A 17,832-nucleotide genomic window follows, 5' to 3' on the forward strand; every position below is an offset into this window, starting at 1 on the left:
ACGTGACCTTGCTTATTCTTCTTGATTTGAATGCTGCATTTGATGATATTGTTTATCACGACATGCTGATTGATCGTTTAAAGTGTGATCTTGGAACTGAAGATAATGCTCTGGCCTGGTTGAAGTCCTATCTTTCTAATTGGTCTCAGCGTGTCTCCATTGATAATGGAATTTCTCGTAATCTTCCTATAGCTGAATATGGACTACAACAAGGATCATGGCCATGCAGATGATACTCAACTATACCTGTCATTCTGCCCTGCCAAATTTATCGCTAGAGGGTGAAGTTGCTGTGCGATCTACGGGTGACTGTATTGCAGATATAAGGAACTAAACGATATCTGATAAACTATGCTTAATGACGATAAAACTGAGTTTGTCTTGATTGGTACCAGACAGCAGGGGTAGCATTTCAGTAGGAACTAAAAGTGTACCCTGTGTTTGTCGCATGAAACTTCGGCAGCTGGCTTAATTCTACGTTAATTATGTCGACGCATATTAGCAAAGTATGCGCGTTTTCATTTTATCATCTTTGCAACATTAGGCGTACTCCTAGGTACGTCAGCCGAAGCGACTCAAACGCTAGTGCACGCTTTAATCACAATCCGTGTTGACTACTGCAATAGCTTGCTCTATATGGTTTATCTCTAGTTTACAAGTACAATACAATTTACAATTTACAATTTATTAAACTCATAACACTAGCAATTTTCAATTGCGCACGTGATTGCCAGCTGAATAAATTACAGCGTGTAACTAATGCATCCACCAGACTTATAATTATCTATGGGAAACTACAATGCTGCGGGCCTGAAAGGGATCTTGCCAGGCACAAGCCTTTGAAAGCGGAGAGCTTAAAACATAACTTTTATAAAATAATAAAACTTATAAGCATACTAATCAATTAATGACACGCGCGGCGACATCCTGGCACTGTAAGCCGCTCTGGCGCAGTGTCCAGAGCTATCTCTATTGGTTCCTATTTTCTTTGGTTTCGGTTTTTGTCCTGGAAATGCGCATGGGGGTAATATGAAAGTCAGTACACCATGCAAGGTCATAATGATTACCGCCGACCGGTTGGCTCAGTTGGTTGAGCACCTGACTGCCGTTCGGGAGGTCGAGTGTTCAACTACTCATCTCTTCAGATAACTGCGTAGAAAGTGCTGCCTTATAATTACATCCTGAATTGGTTAGAGTTCGGATATAATAATAGCTTTACCCAAGTCTCAAGGTTATTTAGCCAAGCACGAGTGCTGCAGCTAGGGCGAAGTTATAGGAACGCAGAGAGAGAAAAGATAACGGGAGGAAATTATGGCAAAATACGAAATAAGAGAATGCCAGGGAAAAGGCAATCAAAGTGAAAACATAAGAAGAAACACAGATGAAATCGAGAGGGAAGATAAGAGTGCGATGAAAATTAAGTAATGGTCCGGCTAAGAAGCAGGCAGAAAAACAATAGCCCGCGGCAATAGCGTCGGTTAGTTAAAATGTGCCAATATTTTAAATCAAATTAAGTTCGGCTGTTCCCATTGGTGTAAGCAGCTAAAAGCGCGAAATTTGAATTTCAATGAAAAATGTAATCGACTTGCCGTCTAAAAAATTAGATTCTGTTTCGTAGAACAAATCATTATGCCTTCAAAAACTATGTTTGTAAATATCGTCAAGATTCTATGCGCCATTTGATTGGCGCATAGAACAATGCCCAAATTTGGCCGAGAGACAGAGATCAAGGGCATGGGGAAGAAGAAATCCAAAAAAGGCTTTTTTTTCATTTTTTTCTCATCTTTTTTCGACATTTTCCGATATTAGCCAATCAGATGCCTCGATTGGAGTGAAGTTAAAAATTAATATTTCGCAGCTTCTAAGTACTTTTGCCGCTGGGCTGCCTGCTTCTTAGCCGGACCATTACTTAAAGATAGTGGGGGAGAAAAAAAAAACATGTTAAATAATGAAAAGTCAATTAATCTGGAAGGCGTACGGGCACCTTTAGAAACACTAACTTCAACTGGGAAGTGTTCATATTCATGTATAAACAAGATTTGGACTGAATCCGTGCACGTTATCTCTTAATTGAGCGTGACATTTTTTAAAAGAACAGTAGTCATTTTTTGGAATACTAACACAAACTGCAAATTCAGTAGACCACCATGTTCTGTTAATCTTTAGTATTTCTCTAAATTTGTGGTCAAAACAATTCAATTGTTCAAGACCATTTAATATACAACATAAGGGAAAATTGCTCCATTGTGATTGGCTAAGAAAAAAGGGTAATTCAATATAGAAAGGCAACAAACCAAGCATTCTGATTGGTCAATCATCAAAGAAAGTCGGAGATAGGCAATCAAATGGCGCAAATGTTTTCCGAGATTGTATGATGTGTGTGCTGCTTTGCTTCAGTTTGAGAACAATGAGACACTTTTTCGTGCATAGTAGTGATATTAGTGATAAGTAATTACATGATTTCAAGTGCAATTTGGGAGAAATAAGCATTAGTAAACTTTTCAAATTTTTGTTGGTCTTTGAAAAAGGTTACCCATGCTCATCTATTCCTCACATCACACAAGTGTGGCGCGTAGACCGTTTACGTCCTTGCACAGAATGCTGTGGCAAATAATTATTGATTGTTGTAACTATATAGTAACAATTTACGTCAGTGTATTGCTTCTATTACTCAATGTACTTGAGCTGTTTTGGGCTTGTGGTTTGATCAAATGATCACATGATATCCAAACTTTTTTCAGGAATTGTAAAACTGGCTTTGCGTACGCTAATCAGTGAACCACCAAAATATTAACCGACAAGAGGACCCTTACCTATTCTCAAGAGCAAAATGATCGCAGAAGGGCTAGATCTCCTTTGGAAAAGTTTTTTTTCTGTATACAATGAAAGAAGGAAAAGAGTGGAAGATTTCCCTTGATTCCAAACACATTTTTATGGTAATGGAAGTAATTGAAGTAGAAGACCAAACATAGCACAGCAAAAAGACCCTCTTAGGTGTCTTTCGAATTTATTATTATAGTCCGTAAAGTATAGCAAGGTAAAGACCCTTACTAGCCGTTGCGGGTTTATTCTCTTGACGGGAGCAAAAAGAGAGCACCTGAGGTGATGATTGAGTTGAGCCAATCCCGGCTGAGAAGAACTTTGATCGAGTCTTTGCGACTCCTTTTTGAGAGGGGATTACGTTCGGGATTGAGACTGAGCTATCCTAAACAATGGCAACTTTTTGTCTACTTTTATTTCTGTCAAACAACTGGATCACAAATTTCTGATGGCTTTATTTGTACTAGAAAATCAGAGACTGATGTATCAATCTTTAGAAACCAAATGGTCTGATCTTCATTTCGGCTTTTTTAACAGAATAGTAGTGTCCTTTCCAGGCGTACCAGTTGACACCATCTGCATGCGAAGAGTGCTTGCCATGGTGATAAACACCGTTTAGGTTTGAGCTGTGGCAAGCCGTATACCACCAAGCACCTTTATAAGACACAGCACAGTTTGAAGGCCAAGAATCATTGTCGCTGTCCTTGGTAGAAAAGGGAGCACCACGGTGTGATGATAACGAATCACCAGCAGTTCCTAAAAACATTTGAAATATTGTAACAGTACATGTAATGTTGGAAGTATTGTAGTAATACATGTCACAACGGATAACCAATCAATCTTCTTGTTACAGCTCCCCCCCAATAAGAGTGTCTTTTAAGGTATCAGTATACCCCAAATGACAACCTCGCGTTGTCGCTACTTCACGAGCACACTTTTCATAAAAATCGCAATAAAGTATACATTTTCTAAAAGCTTAGGAATTGTAGAATCCGGTTATTAGTTGATTTAAGGTGATTCCTTAGTAATAGAAGTTGTCGTAAGATTTTCTTTAAACTTTTCTCGATTGTTCCCTACATTATAGTGACTCGAAATGTGCAATTAAATAAATAGGTCACCAAGCTCGTTCGCGTGATATAACTTGCTCAAGTTACTCATTTAATCATTGCGACTTCATCTATCAAGGACAAGTTTGAGCTATTGGTTCAGGCTACGTTTTGCAGGAACAGGAAGCATAGCTTTGACTTAATTCTTAAAATAAAAAAAACAGATGAAGTGTATTGCTCAAAAGGAATAATTTAATGTTTGTTCTATGGCACAGGCACACGTCTTGAAAAGGCACTGACTACAAATATTCTTCGGGTGCGTGATCTCGAAGAGACAATTTTGTGTCCATGAGTGATGGCTACGAATCCTTTTTTTTCCTGTAACTTTTTTTTCTGACGTAAATTTTTTGAATTGTTTTTACAGCACAAAGAGGATGAGTAAGAGAATAAAATTATGCCAAAAAAAAGATAGGTCACCAACCTCGTTTAGGAGGAAACAGAAAGCAAACCAAGCTCGACCCCTCGACAACACGTCTCCCCGATAGCAAGATTTCACTTTCACTGTTGCACTGAAATGTTCTTTAGCATCATCAAAGCTATCACTCGACTTTTTGTTTTGCGAGAGTCTAAAAGGTTTCTTGTTTTGCTCTTTACTGCTGTGCTCTGAAAACGGCCATTCTTCTTTCTAGCGAGGTTTCCGGCACGAGAGGTCGTCATTTTGAAATGTTTTTGGCCACGTTCAATATATCAATATTCACACATGGCTACGAGTCTTTAGGGTTAAATTCAAAGATTGTTTAGTTTAGAAATATCCGTGACCAAAAAGCCTCTCAGCCATGCCTTAATACGAACGTGGTCTGCACTGTGTTATGCGCAGAACAGGATGCGCAGTGCAATACTAGGGAATCACCTTAAGGCAAAAAATTGCGATCATTTTCCAAAAGTACGTACAATCCTGGTGGAAAGGGGGACGCGAAAAAGGGAGCGAAAGGAGAACACGCGTTGCTCATATTACGATGGAAGTATGTACAGTAAATTCTCTACTTTTGGCCCAAAAATTGACATGTGTCCTAAAGTCTTTTCACCCAGATTGTAGTTTCGCAAATTGAGTTCGTTTCCGGTTAGAATGTAACCGGAAAAAGCGTGCGACATCGCTACAATACAATACAATACAATAATTTATTTACCCACGTTAGCGTCTAAGAGCACAAGTGCTCGTTCAAAATACGAACGTGCATTAAATCTACAATTATAGCATAAAATCTAAAGAAGAAAATTAAAGATCTCGATATAAAGATTACAACTGGATTGATCTTAGCTTAAACTTAAGAATAATAACATTATCGGCCAGCTTGACATCAACTGGAAGTTTATTCCACAGTTGAACGCAGAGATTGCTGCTTTTTCCTACACTCTTAAGTGTCCAACTTACATATATTTAAGAGTTCTTGATAAGACAATGATTTCCCGTGCCCTGTCAGTGTCCTTAATATATAATGATTGACGTCTTCAATTTTATTGGCCTGGACTTTCTCCAACCCTAACAGGAGGGGACTGCAGTACTCTAGTTGTGGTAAAATGAAAGACTTCAAGCTAGCATAACGCCCAAAGGTACAAAACGCCTAAATCTCGCCTAAATCTAAGTCCATGGGTCCTCACTTGCGCCATTTTTAGCTGACTAGAAATATGCTCTCTAAAGTTTATCATGCTATCAAGTTCCACGCCCAGGATTCTAATAGAGGGAAGTTTAGTAACGCCAGAACAATTCAAAGTTAAGTCAAAATCGTACTTGCAAGGATCGATCAGAAGGGCTTGCGTCTTGGCATTGTTTATCAACAAATAGTTTGCATCGAAGCACTCCGACAGGCGGCTGAGACCCTGGTTCACAACAAATTGCAAGGCAATGGGCGAGAGATCTGATGCATACAGAGTCGTGTCATCAGCGTATAAACTCAAAGACACGTCCGGGACAGCATAATTCGTCATTAATGAACATATTAAACAACAGTGGCCCGAGGAGGGACCCCTGTGGAAGCCCCACCCTCAACTCTGAATAACTTGAGCACACACCGTGCAAACAAACCCTCTGTTTACGTACCAGTAGATAGGATGACATCAAACTCAAGGCGAATTGAGAGAGATCATACGCTTTCACCATACGCTGTTTGGATCTTACATCCCTTGAAACCTTTGCAGTAACAAAATCTCTGATTGCTGATTATAAGAGTGGGACTGGGTAATGGAGCAAAAGTTTCAGGGGATGTAAGATCCAAACAGACGTATGTAGATAAGAAAGTACCTGTACATGTGAAAATAATATTACCATTTAAGGACCAGATATCAGTAAATTCTGTGCGAAGACAACTTGGAGAATTAAGTCGCAAAATCGGAAAAGGTATCCATCCCGTGTACACAAGCCGAAAGATCGGATCTAACATCAAGCCAAAAGAAAGCAAACCCCCTATTGTTAACCAACAATGCGTTATTTACCATTTCAAGTGTGATCTGTGCGATGCGAATTAAGTCGGCAACACATGTCGACACCTGTACCAACACATTGACGAACATAAGGGATCTGCCATCGGGAAACACGTCAGAGATCAACATGGGAGGGACCCCAGGGACAAATCTCGTAGTTTCAAGATTTACGGAAGTGCCAGAGCAAATTTATGAAATGTTTTTAATAAAAAAACTAAAGCCAACTTTAAACACGCATTCTGACTCCAACGACAACGGAAAACTCACCGTAAACGAAGTGGAAACGTGCACCTCGTTCGATGACATTTTATAGTTTTGAGAGATAAAGCCATTTGTTGAAGGCTTCTGATTAGAGATATTTATTCATAGAATCGTTTTTCCTTTAAAACTTTGTTAGAAGAAACCTTTTTTCGCTGAACTTTCTGCAATCAAAAGAACTGAATGAAATGTACCCGGAAATATCAAAAAGTAAATTATGGCACAATTATCAATTTTAGGGGATGATGATATTTTAAACAAAATCACTTGATTCTCGAATTCCCCGTTCAACTAATATCCAGAAGCAGATGACCTTGAAGCGTGGAATTTGTTTCCTTGGAACAAAGCGGGGGATTTTAGGACACCAATTTTATGACCAAATTTACACAAAAAATTCGAACCAGAAGAAAAAGAAGAAGATTCAATGTTCAGTGTCCTAAGCTGTTTTGATTTGAATTGACTGAAATAACGTCAGTATTCAGATAGCTCCTCCATGTACTTGATACACAATGCCCCTGCAGTTGTACTCCGAGGACCAACGTTTCCACATGACTTCTTTGCCTCTTTCTCAGATCCTTTTTCGGTTCATGATAGGCTTGATGCTCGGGTAGCCATATTGGGCCAACGTGTAGCATGGAGTTTAGTGCCAATGCTGGCATTTTGGTGTCATCTTCAAGGTGACTCAATGGCCTATTGTTGAGCCCTGGAGAATAGCGAGGTATCCTTGGAAAACCAGTTACTGGGTGAACACATGGGGAGGTAGACTGGATATTCTTTCATTATTCGTCCTCGACATTCTAGGACTTGTTGATCGTCGAGTTGGAGGTTGAGTTGTAGTTTGTCGGTGTGGAAGCAAGGCTGCTGTTGGGCTGATTGTTGCACTTGATTGATCCACCATAGCTCCTGAGTTTGCACTTCATCTGTAGTGATTGGACAGGACCGTTTATTTCTTGGCTGTGCTTGGCAATTGTGAATGAACCAGCATACCAATTCTTGGATGCGTAGAACCTTTGTTAGAGGGTTATGGTCCATCAGGGGATCCAGAACACCTCTTCTAGGAATAGCTGAAGAGAGGATTTCACGCTTTACTTTAGCTTTAGCTATGATATCAGGGGAAAGCTCCAATAAGATTTCCGGTGGCCACTTTGGCGGGTCACTCAACCAAGCAGGTCCTACTTTCCAGAAGGCGTTCTTTACGGCGTTCACTTCCCCCTCGACTTCCAAGATCTGCTGGGTTGTCTTCGGGTAGGACCTAAGGCCAAGCGACGTCACCATGTTGCTAAATCTTGCGCACTCTATTTGAGACAAACTGGCGATACTCCTCTTGGCCCTTGATTCAATAGAAAGCAACTGTCGAGTCCAGTCAGCAATGCACCGTACTTGGGATGAGATGTAATGCTGCTTGCACGTTGGTAGCAAGATTCACGGCGATGTGTCTTGCGATTAACTCGAGTCTGGGGGTAGATTGGTTTTCCTTGGCGAGTCGAGACTTGGCAGAAGTAAGCTGTCGGGTGGTTCCTTGGGCCTGCTGGACCACTACATAGATTGCACCACACACCCCTTTATTACTGTCATCACCAAAGGCGCGCAATGTAAACTGTGCAATTGGTTCACGATAGGCAGCGACAGTTCGGGGCACCTTGAGGGTTTCAGTCAACATTGATGACCAGTCTTTCCGGCGTTTGAGAAATGAGTCTTGATCTTTTAAATCCCAGGCAAGCTTGCTGTCGCATATGTCGTGGTAAAGCTGTTTCCCGACCAAGTTTATGGCGATGCAAGGCCAAGAGGCTCATATCTTTCGGCCAGGTAAGAATCAAAGAAGATGACCGAGACTCCTTACGATTCCACTGGACACCTCCGAACAGCAGCAATATGTGTGTGTCCGTTTTACCAGAGCCCTGTTTGGACTGACGTGCTCGCCTTCCCTGCTGAACGGAGTTATCAAACAGAATCTTGACAAGAGATAATTGGATAAAAGACGTCTTTGTTTTCGTGGTCAAGTGCTGTCAACCCCCCCTTCCCCCCCCCCCCCCCCCCCAACTGTTCTTTGACCCCTTAACAAGTTACATATTGAAGTGTGGTGTCGTTTCCCACAGTTTGGGAAATTCGAAACATTCAGAGAATTTGTGTGGCCTTCCTTGTGCAACTGAAACAGAGCCGCTTTGTGATTAGAAACTCCTTGCGCTTTTCAGGTGAATTGAGAGAAGTACATTTAGTCGGCTTGTGGTCTTCTGAATCACAGTAAACGCACTTGCGTTAGGTTCCCTTTCGCCGCTGAGTTTTGAACACTCGAGTCGGTATCTCGTTTCTTCTGACTTGAAACTGTCAACAGGGTTTCGTCGCGTCCACTGGCGGAGGGCGTTGGTGAATTGATTAAAGTCTCACTTCTCCCACTCGGAATCATTCCTAACAAGATCTCTTCTGGTGTGCGGCAATTTCTCTAAGATCAACGACACTATTCCGTTGACTTGATTAATTGAATATCAAATGCTTGTACGTTGCATGACAAGTTTCGTAAAACCCTGAAAGGGTTTGCGGCAGGAGTATAAGGGAGTTCGATTGATTTCTTTTTCATACGCTTTTACAATCTCACTTCCCTTGCCATTTCCCCTCCCCCCCACCCCCCCCCCCCCCTTTAAAATTGCTTTGGCTCTATGATATCCTTTAGAAGAGTGCAGACTGAAGAGCTGCTATTGCTTTCCTCACCTTTGCGTTGAAAAGCTCACGTAGATACGTGAACTTTGTCACCGGCCGCACGTTTGTTTTGTCAATGGATTCTGAGAATTGACCCTAAAATCTTGGCCAGTCGGTAAAGAAACCATTTAACTTCGAGATTATGAGTTTGGGAAGTTTAGCCTGGTTGATTGGGGCTCCGGTTTGTAGGCTTTTGCTGTCCGTCTATAGCTGGTATTTCACTTGTCTCTTACAATTTGATGTCGAATTGCATTGTTTTCTCTTGTTCTTCAATCTGTTGCTCTTGTCTTCTCATTGCAATCCTTTATTTTAGCACTCTCATTTGTCTCTCTGCTTCTTCTAGCCTAGAGTCAACGCTATCATTCCACTGGCTAATTTCTTCGTCTTCTAGCTTGGCAGCTATCTTAAGGGCTTCAAATTCTCTTCGTACTTTGTCGGCATCTGTCAATATTTCCTTCAGATTTGTAACCAGTCTAGATATGGCATATTGCTTCTGGGCTGGTTTTACCGACCGTTCTTTTGAGCTGTTTCTAGTTTAGTTTGGAAAACAAGCAAAATGACTTCTTCACAATTTCTGCACTTTGCAGTCATGAGAGTCCTGGATATTTTTGAAGATATTACAGACCCTAAACCAAATGGCAACCAAGATCCATATGCTGTGTGTGTTATCCTTTCCGAACTGAAGAAAATATACATTTTGACCGACACGTATTTCAACAGGAAAAGCCGTGGATAAATTTCTGGTTCGTCTTCTTCAGCAGGCTCGACATTGCAATTTTGGCACTTCTTTAAAGGATAATTTGAGAGACCAGTTGATCAAGAAGCTAACCGACATGGAAATGAAGAGAAGATTGTTGGAAACGTGAGAAATGTCACTTTAACTGAAGTTTTGGAGAAAGCGAGAGCGTCGGAAGCGGCTTGTCAGCAAATAATAGGGGCACCCAACAATAATCTTCGGTGAGATTTGTGTTCGGAAGAGTCTAACCTTTCTAAGAATTTCGGTTGTAGGTTGATAGGCAGCTACAGATTTCTGTACTCAAACATCACCTAAAAAAGTCGCAACCAGGGAAAAGTAGTTCCTTTCGTTTTCTGAAGGGGTAATTTTTGCAATTGTTGGCAATAAAAAGCAGTTTCGAATAAGAAAATGGTTATTTTGGAAGTTCTTATAAGGTAACGTTTAGCTAGCAATTTCTGAAATGAAGATATCATTCCCTAAAATTTTCGATACTTCAATTTTCAGCTAAGATATCCGAACAGAGCAAATTCTTCTAGGTGACAAAAACATCTATTTAGATAGTCTTTAGACATTAAAAAGAGCCTATAAATGTTTCTCAAAGGCTTTTGGCTTAATTTGCTTGAAATAACATTCGTGAAAAGCTGCGTAGCAATGTCAACGCGGTGGGCAAAAGGGCAGAAAGAACGAAGACCAACTTGGGAAGTTGTGTTACAGTTGTGGAAAGACGGGTCATTTATCTCGTGATCCGTGTTGCCGGACAAAAGGAACAAAGTGCGCTAAGTGTTCGAGATACGGTCATTTTGCATTCTGTTGCAAACGCAATAATCCTCTTTCACTAGAAGAGAGCCAGTGACAGCAGAGGAAGTGTCGGCAGGCAGATAAATCAGGCGGGAGTGTGTTCAGTGGATGGTAGCTTTGTTATGTCTGATGAAAGCAACCTAGCATTTGCATTTGTTGTGTCAAAGTAAACAGAGGAGGAGGTTTGCATGGTGTCAAGGACAAGAGAGCCAACAATGGACGTGGGTATTAATAGTATTGCTACAGAAGTTTGATTGATTCAGGGTCGCTGAGTAATTTTATAGGCGAAGAAGACTTTCAGAAGTTAACAGAGTCAGGTTTTAATGGGAAGATAGAACATTGTTTTAAGAAATTGTTTGCTTATGGAGCGAAGAGGGTTGATGTGATTGGCCAATTTAAGGAGGATGTTTGCGACGAGAATTCTACAGGTTGTGTCTACCTATTTTATTCTTGTTACGTTGGACGGTTCATTCTGGGATATGCAACAGAAACAGCATTAGGAGTCCTCCATATTGGACCAAATGCAGCCCCAGCTATAGCTTGCAATGTTCTTCAAGATGGTATTGCCAGTGAACGAAAAGCAAAGTATCCTAAAGTGTTTGTGGGAGTTGGAAAGCTAAAAGATTTCAAGTTGAAGTTGCATATCGATCCAAATGTACCTCCTGTGGCCCAAAAGTTGAAAAGGATCCCATTTGCAATTCCCGACAAAGTAACTGCCAAGATAAAGGAACTGTTAAAGGAGGGCATTATACAGGCAGTTGAAGGCTCTACCACGTGGGCAAGTCCAGTTGTTGTAGCACCAAAGCCCAATGGCGGGTTAAGACTTTGCGTGGACATGCCCAGTGCCAACGAGGCAGTTGTTCTGGAAAGGCTGCCCTTCCCCACAAATGATGCAGTCCTTGAAGAATTAAATGGTAGTACTGTATTCTCTAAATTACATATTCGTTAGAGTTTTCATCAAATAGAACTGCGTGAAGATTCAAGGAACATAATTACCTTCATTACCCACGAAAGCCTATTCAGACAAAAAAGGTTGAATTTTAGGGTGAATGCGGCGCCTGAGCAATATCAGCACGTTATTAGGCAAGCAATTGCAGGTGTGGAAGGAACTGTTAACATTGCAGATGATTTCAGACCATAACCAGAATCTAGACAAACTATTAGCCAAGTTACAAGAGAACAATCTGACCTTTAGAGGTAAGAAGTGCACCTTCAGAATGAGCAAAGTGGATTTCATGGGAATTCTGCTCTCCCAAAACGACATAGGTCCCACGTAAGAGAAAGTTCTAGTAGTATAAGAGGCAACCTGCCCTAAAACGCCTTCGGAAGTTAGAGGGTTCCTAAGCTTGGTTGGCAACTACCGCTCACCCTCTGAGAACACTTACTAGGAACAGGGCTAAGTTTTAGTGGAAAGAGGCACAGGAGAAAGCATTTAATTAGCTAAAAGATGAATTAGCAGGGGCGTCCATGCTGGCCTACTTTGACGAGACTGCGCACACGAGGGTCTTAGCAGATGCCAGCCCAGTAGGACTTGGAGCTGTCCTAGTGCAGGAAGCTGGGAGACGTAGGCGTGCTGTATGTTATGGCTGTAGAAGTCCTAGTGACACCGAACGTCGATATAGTCAAACTGAAAAAGAACCTATGGCATTTGTACGGGCCTGCGAAAGGTTTACCTGAGTTTGATTTAGTGACTGACCCTCAAGCACTCAAAACCATCGATGGCCCAAGATCCAAACCATCAGCCCGAATTGAGCGCTGGGTGTTACTGTTGCAGCCTTAAAAAAACCTCGCAGCTGACCAAGATACCAGAATGAGGAGCACGTACGCAACGCAACGCTTCAAGCGGTACCGATGGCCTTGAGAATATAGAATCGAGGAAATCAAGGAAGCCTCGTCAAAAAACGAAGAGCTCAAGGTCGTGTGGGCGTGTCTGCGAAAGGATGACTCGAGTGCGGCACCTAAAGCCTTTGTGAAGGTGCGAAATGAGTTGACTTTCGTTGGTCAAGTCGTGCAGCGGGGAACAAGAAGTGCCATCCCACGAACTGCCCGTCACAGAGTCGTCAATTTAGCTCATGAAGGCCATCAGGGAATTGTTAAAACCAAGGAGCGTTTAAGATTATAAGTCTGGTGGCCAGGAATAGACCAGCAAGCTGAGCGGCATTGTAGAGAATGCTTTGGATGTCAACTGGTTCGGAAACATATCCCGCCCCCACCAATAAGACCCACAAGACTACCAGAATCATCGTGGCAAGAAGTGGCCCTTGATTTGCTCTGTCCTTTGCATGAAGGACAATATTTGTTATTGGTGGTAGATTATTTCTCTAGATGGCTGGAAGTAGATGTGATTCGTTCTACAACAAGTGCTACAATTATCACGTGTCTAGACAATCATTTAGCTCAGTATGGGCTACCGGTTGGTCTGAGAAGTGACAATGGCCTTAATCTAGTGTTTGCGGAGATGGAGAAATACTAAGAAGAAATGGGCATTGTCCACCACCACACTATGCCATTGTGGCCAAGGGCCAATGGGGAGGGTGAGCAAGAAAATCGATCTCTCCCAAAGGCTATGCGAGTTTTCCAAGTTGAAGGAAAAAAACTGGCGTGATGAGCTCAACAAATTCTTACTTGCTTACCGATCAACTTACCACACTACTACCACTTGAGTCAGCCCAGCGGAACTATTTTTCAAGAGGAAGCTGACAACCAAGCTACTGGAGCTCAAGAAAGTTGATGAAAAACGATTTAGCGTACCAACAAGTGAGAGATGGGAACGCGGAGAAAAAACAGATAGGCAAAGATTATGCCGCCCAAAAAAATCATGCTAAAGTCAGAAATGTCAATGTACGGCACACTGTGTTGCTGGAGAGGAAGAAGGAGAACAAGTTATCCCCATCTTATGAAAGTGTGCCATATACTGTTACTGGTCGTCATGGTGACCAGGTTGTCCTGCAGCCCCCTCAGGGGGTGGAATACAAAAGAAATTTGCAACACGTTAAGCCCCTGGTAAATCCTGACATTGAGGGTAATTTAGAACCAGAATCACGACCACCTGATGAAGCTTCATCTCCGGAAAGTGTGAATCACCAACCAATTCAGGAACCTGCACCTCCGGACACTACGCCTGCAAACACGCCGCGTCCTTCTGGAACGAATTAGACAGCCTCCTAGAAAACTGACTGACTACATTGTTTAGTCACTTTCGAAGAACTGTTTTAGATTGGCATCTTCGATTGCCAGAATCATGACTTTAGTTAAGATTGATTTATTAAGCGAAACTGCAGAGCATTTTCAATGTACTTTGGTCTAGGTCCAGTGCATCAGTTATTTACAAAGTTTCGTCGTTCATGTTTAAAAGAAAGATAAAGAATTCTATTTACAAGTTTGTAGTCGGAGAAAAAAAGGATTGTGGAGTACTAGCACTACTAGAACATGGAATGTATAGTGGCGGGAAAGGAGAAGAATAAGGGAGGATTTGATGGCAAAATTTGTGTGTGAGTTAACCCATTAATACACTACATGTACTTTTCCCAAAACCTTGCCAGCAGAGCCTTTCTTAACTACACGAGAAAGAAAGGACTCTGCGGAAATATTGAGTATTCACAAGCCGCTGCTTGGAGACAGTTAACCCAAGTCTCGATCTCACTCCTAGACGCCATATTGATTTTCGTACTGAAGACTCGATTTTAACCTTTGTCTTGTACGATGCGTGCGCTGCCTAAACTAGAAACTACCCAGAAACTTGGGTTGCATTGACATAAAAGACTTGACACGATTTCTGCAGAACCTCTCCTTCTCGCCCCCTGGTGAGTTTTAGAGAGGCTCGGATCGCAGGGTGGGGCTGCCTGTGATGGCACTAGTATTGCTTTTTGTATCGTAGAATCTTAATTGCGATAGACGAGTGCTGAAAATTACATACCCGAGTAGGTTCCAAGGCTCAACTGGTATTTGGCCTTACCACTGGTCACTGCAAACATGTCATAGGCAGCATAGGCAGTTTTGCCTGCTGTGTCTTCCAAATCAACTCGAAGCCTCTTCCTCACTAGTTTGGTCAGACGATGGATCTTGTCCAGTCCCAGCCAAAACTCACCATTTAGGTTGCCAAAGCCTTGTTTGTAGTCAGACCAGCCGCGGTAAAAGTCAACCGATCCGTCCAGTCTCTTTTGGAACACTGTCCATCCCCCACCGGCTGTTGTCTGGTCACAAAACACATCAAAGGCCCCTGAACCATCAGGGTCGATTGTGTAAACACCACTGATCCTTTCACCAGATTTGTACAGCTCAGCACAGTTCCTTTTCACTGTTTGAACAATTAACAAGGAATGGAAAATTCTATTAGAACTTTAAGAAAAAGAAATAACTCCACCAACGTGTTCTAACACCAACTCTACTAACCCCCGCATTAACGCTTGCTTAACTTTAAATGCACGATCACGGCAAGCGTACCCATACCTTTAACAGTGTTGTTAGAGCCTATCAGTGTGTGGATATCACTTTGTATTTGAGTGAGTTGCTTCTTCATTTCTTTCAGCATAGCTTCGATCTTTTCAGTTGATGATCCAGCGTAAAAGTAAATGTTGTTGCAATGCTGAGTAGCTGTCTTTAAATTGGCTGCAGCATTTCCCGACAAAGCAACGGGCTGGTTGACGAACAACGCGTAGAGCACTAATTCAAAGCAAATTACAGTGGTAAAAAAAGACATCTGGATAACTGATTGAGGTTCAACCCAATCGAACCTTAATCGTCGAGTTAGCAATGAAGATGAATAGATCAAGTAGCGTCTTAAGTGTTATTAAGGTTTGTGTAGGAAAGCAGCTGAGATAGCGCGAAACTTTTCGAGTTTACATACACGTAAGTGGTTTCTTTGTGATCGTGATATGCGACTGAAATATATTCATTTAACATAAGGGAACATTTACTTAACATAAAAGAGTAATTAAATTTCCACAATATTCAATCAATTGCAGGTTAGTGATTCGCTGAAAGGCAATTTAGTAATTCAATATTTAGGACACTCTTGTTTATGTTTTGTTTAATTTATCTCTAATTGAATGTCACTAGCCTTTCAGGGTCACCCAACGACCGAATGTCTTAATGTTTGTCAGAATTCCCTAAAATGGTTTACACCATTTTTAGCGAGTTTGTAGGTTCCCTAGCTACAAAATATTTATCTCTTCGGATGTTCTGGAGAACTTCAGGTCTGTGGAAATTTCTAGGTGGTTTTTTTGCCTTGTACGAACGTTCTAGCAATCGTGGCAGGTCTGATAAGAAACTTTACATTACCAAAACTATCGTCCTCTTTTTCCCGAAAATTTAAGGTGATGTTTGCTGAGAATAAGATTCTCAAACAAACTTCGGCGAAAATGATAAAAGAAAAAAACTTTCAACTCTTTTTGCCATCTCCAATATCCCATGGTTAACTCTTACCCAGATCAGTAAACTAAATTAAGCGTTCTTCAATTTGGTTTTGAAATATCTAAGCACTCTTCAGACCCTTCACTACTTTTTTAAAATATCTAGGAAATGCCCAATGTGTTCAGAAAAATGTCCAAAATCGTAGTGTACCTCGAAAGTCTGAGTTCGAATATTCGAAAAGTCTAGCCCACTTTCCTTCCTAACAGATATTTACCGAAATTAGGATGGAAATAATAAACAATTAATGACTGGTCCCGAGAGAAACAGTTCATTGTGCTTCGCGAGAATCTCAATGCTTCACCAAGGCGCAGCCGAGAGAAACATTGAGATTTCAGGAAAACAAAATGAAGCGTTTCCCGAGGAACCAGTCATTAAGTGATTTGTTATATAGCGCAAAAAGAAAAAAAAAAGTGCAAAGACAACAGCAACGGCGGTCGTTGGTCAACATTCGCGGGTAACAGTGCACTGTTACCGTCTGACGTCATAGGTTTTGCACTGTTGCCCGCTCAGAAAGTTTTGGCGGTAAACAGTTTTATTGTAAGTTATCTTTTTCCTTTTCCCACACTTAGCAGTAACTTAGCTTTCCGTTTAGCCACTCTCATTTTCGCCAAAACTAGGTTTTGTAGTCACATCAACTTCATCGGCCGTTGCCTCAATTCTAAAGTCATTCCTAAAGGTTTTCGCTCGAACTTTCATCCGGCTACATTTTCTCACTCAAATCAGTATCTTCACCAAATTCGATGTGCGCAAAATTCTTTTTCACGTAATATTATGAGGATTACAATTAGAGCTATGTGCCAAAAACGAATCGCACTTGACAAACAAATTCTTCATTGTCGCTCCGAACTTTCCAAAATCTGTCCAGCAATTTTAGTACAATCGATTCGCGCTAAAATCCGACAACTTAATTCTGGACTGTTTGACCATTTACACCAAACCAAGACTCTAAAACTTCAACAATTAATAGGTCCGCAAATTACCGACGACACTACATTGCATAGCCATAATACCGTAATTACAATTCCAGAAAATCTTCCGCTTACTGACTCAGAGAAGTCTGTTCTCAGTAAGGGCCTAAATTTTGTCCCTATTACCAAACGCACCAACGAATTTTCTATTAAGCAAGATGTCGAAAAATTCCTTCGCCGCGTTCAGTTAAAAGCCTTTTTTCAGGACAAAGAGCATGATTCGGACACTTCTAATAAAGATATTTTTGAAACACTTCTAGTTCGCAAATCCAAATGGACTCCCCCAGAGGGACAATTTGCCTCTTTAGATTTTTTCACCAAAAAATGCCGTCACGACATTCACAAACTTAAATTCAATCGCAACACTAAATTTTCCAACCTTTCCTCGGAAAAGTGGGCGGCGCTTAAAAATCTTAGTAAACGCAACGACATAGTTGTCAAATCGGCCGACAAAGGCGGCGCGGTAGTTTTTTGGCGGTCCGACCTTTACCAAAAAGAAGCTTTGCGGCAACTTTCGGATACCTCGCTTTATGCCAAAATCCCTAAAGATCTCACTTCCAACAATCAAAAACTTGTCAAAGACACCATTCAAAATCTTATAGTTAATCAAGAATTACCGGAC

The 17,832-nt window shown here is 41.4% G+C and overlaps 1 protein-coding gene across 1 annotated transcript; it reads right to left on the reverse strand.

The window, feature by feature from the left end:
- Positions 1-3,217: 3,217 nt before the first annotated feature.
- On the reverse strand, positions 3,218-15,608 carry LOC138008183 (ryncolin-1-like). The gene is made up of 3 exons (XM_068855413.1): positions 15,280-15,608; positions 14,747-15,127; positions 3,218-3,576 (listed from the first exon to the last, which is right to left on the reverse strand). The coding sequence occupies exons 1-3, from the start codon at positions 15,527-15,529 to the stop codon at positions 3,314-3,316; spliced, it is 894 nt and encodes a 297-aa protein (XP_068711514.1). The 5' UTR covers positions 15,530-15,608; the 3' UTR covers positions 3,218-3,313.
- Between the last annotated feature and the right edge of the window lie 2,224 nt (positions 15,609-17,832).

This window comes from Montipora foliosa, chromosome 6, assembly GCF_036669935.1.
Source record: "Montipora foliosa isolate CH-2021 chromosome 6, ASM3666993v2, whole genome shotgun sequence".
In the NCBI taxonomy this organism is placed as follows: domain Eukaryota; kingdom Metazoa; phylum Cnidaria; class Anthozoa; order Scleractinia; family Acroporidae; genus Montipora; species Montipora foliosa.

What these genes read in the sequence shown, in the direction of transcription:
- LOC138008183 (XM_068855413.1), bottom strand. Translation starts at nt 15,529, where the DNA reads ATGTCTTTTTTTACCACTGTAATTTGCTTTGAATTAGTGCTCTACGCG. An exon ending in CTCTAACAACACTGTTAAAG is followed by an intron (nt 15,128 to 15,279) that starts GTATGGGTACGC and finishes TTGTTCAAACAG; the next exon opens with TGAAAAGGAACTGTGCTGAG. An exon ending in GAGCCTTGGAACCTACTCGG is followed by an intron (nt 3,577 to 14,746) that starts GTATGTAATTTT and finishes AAATGTTTTTAG; the next exon opens with GAACTGCTGGTGATTCGTTA.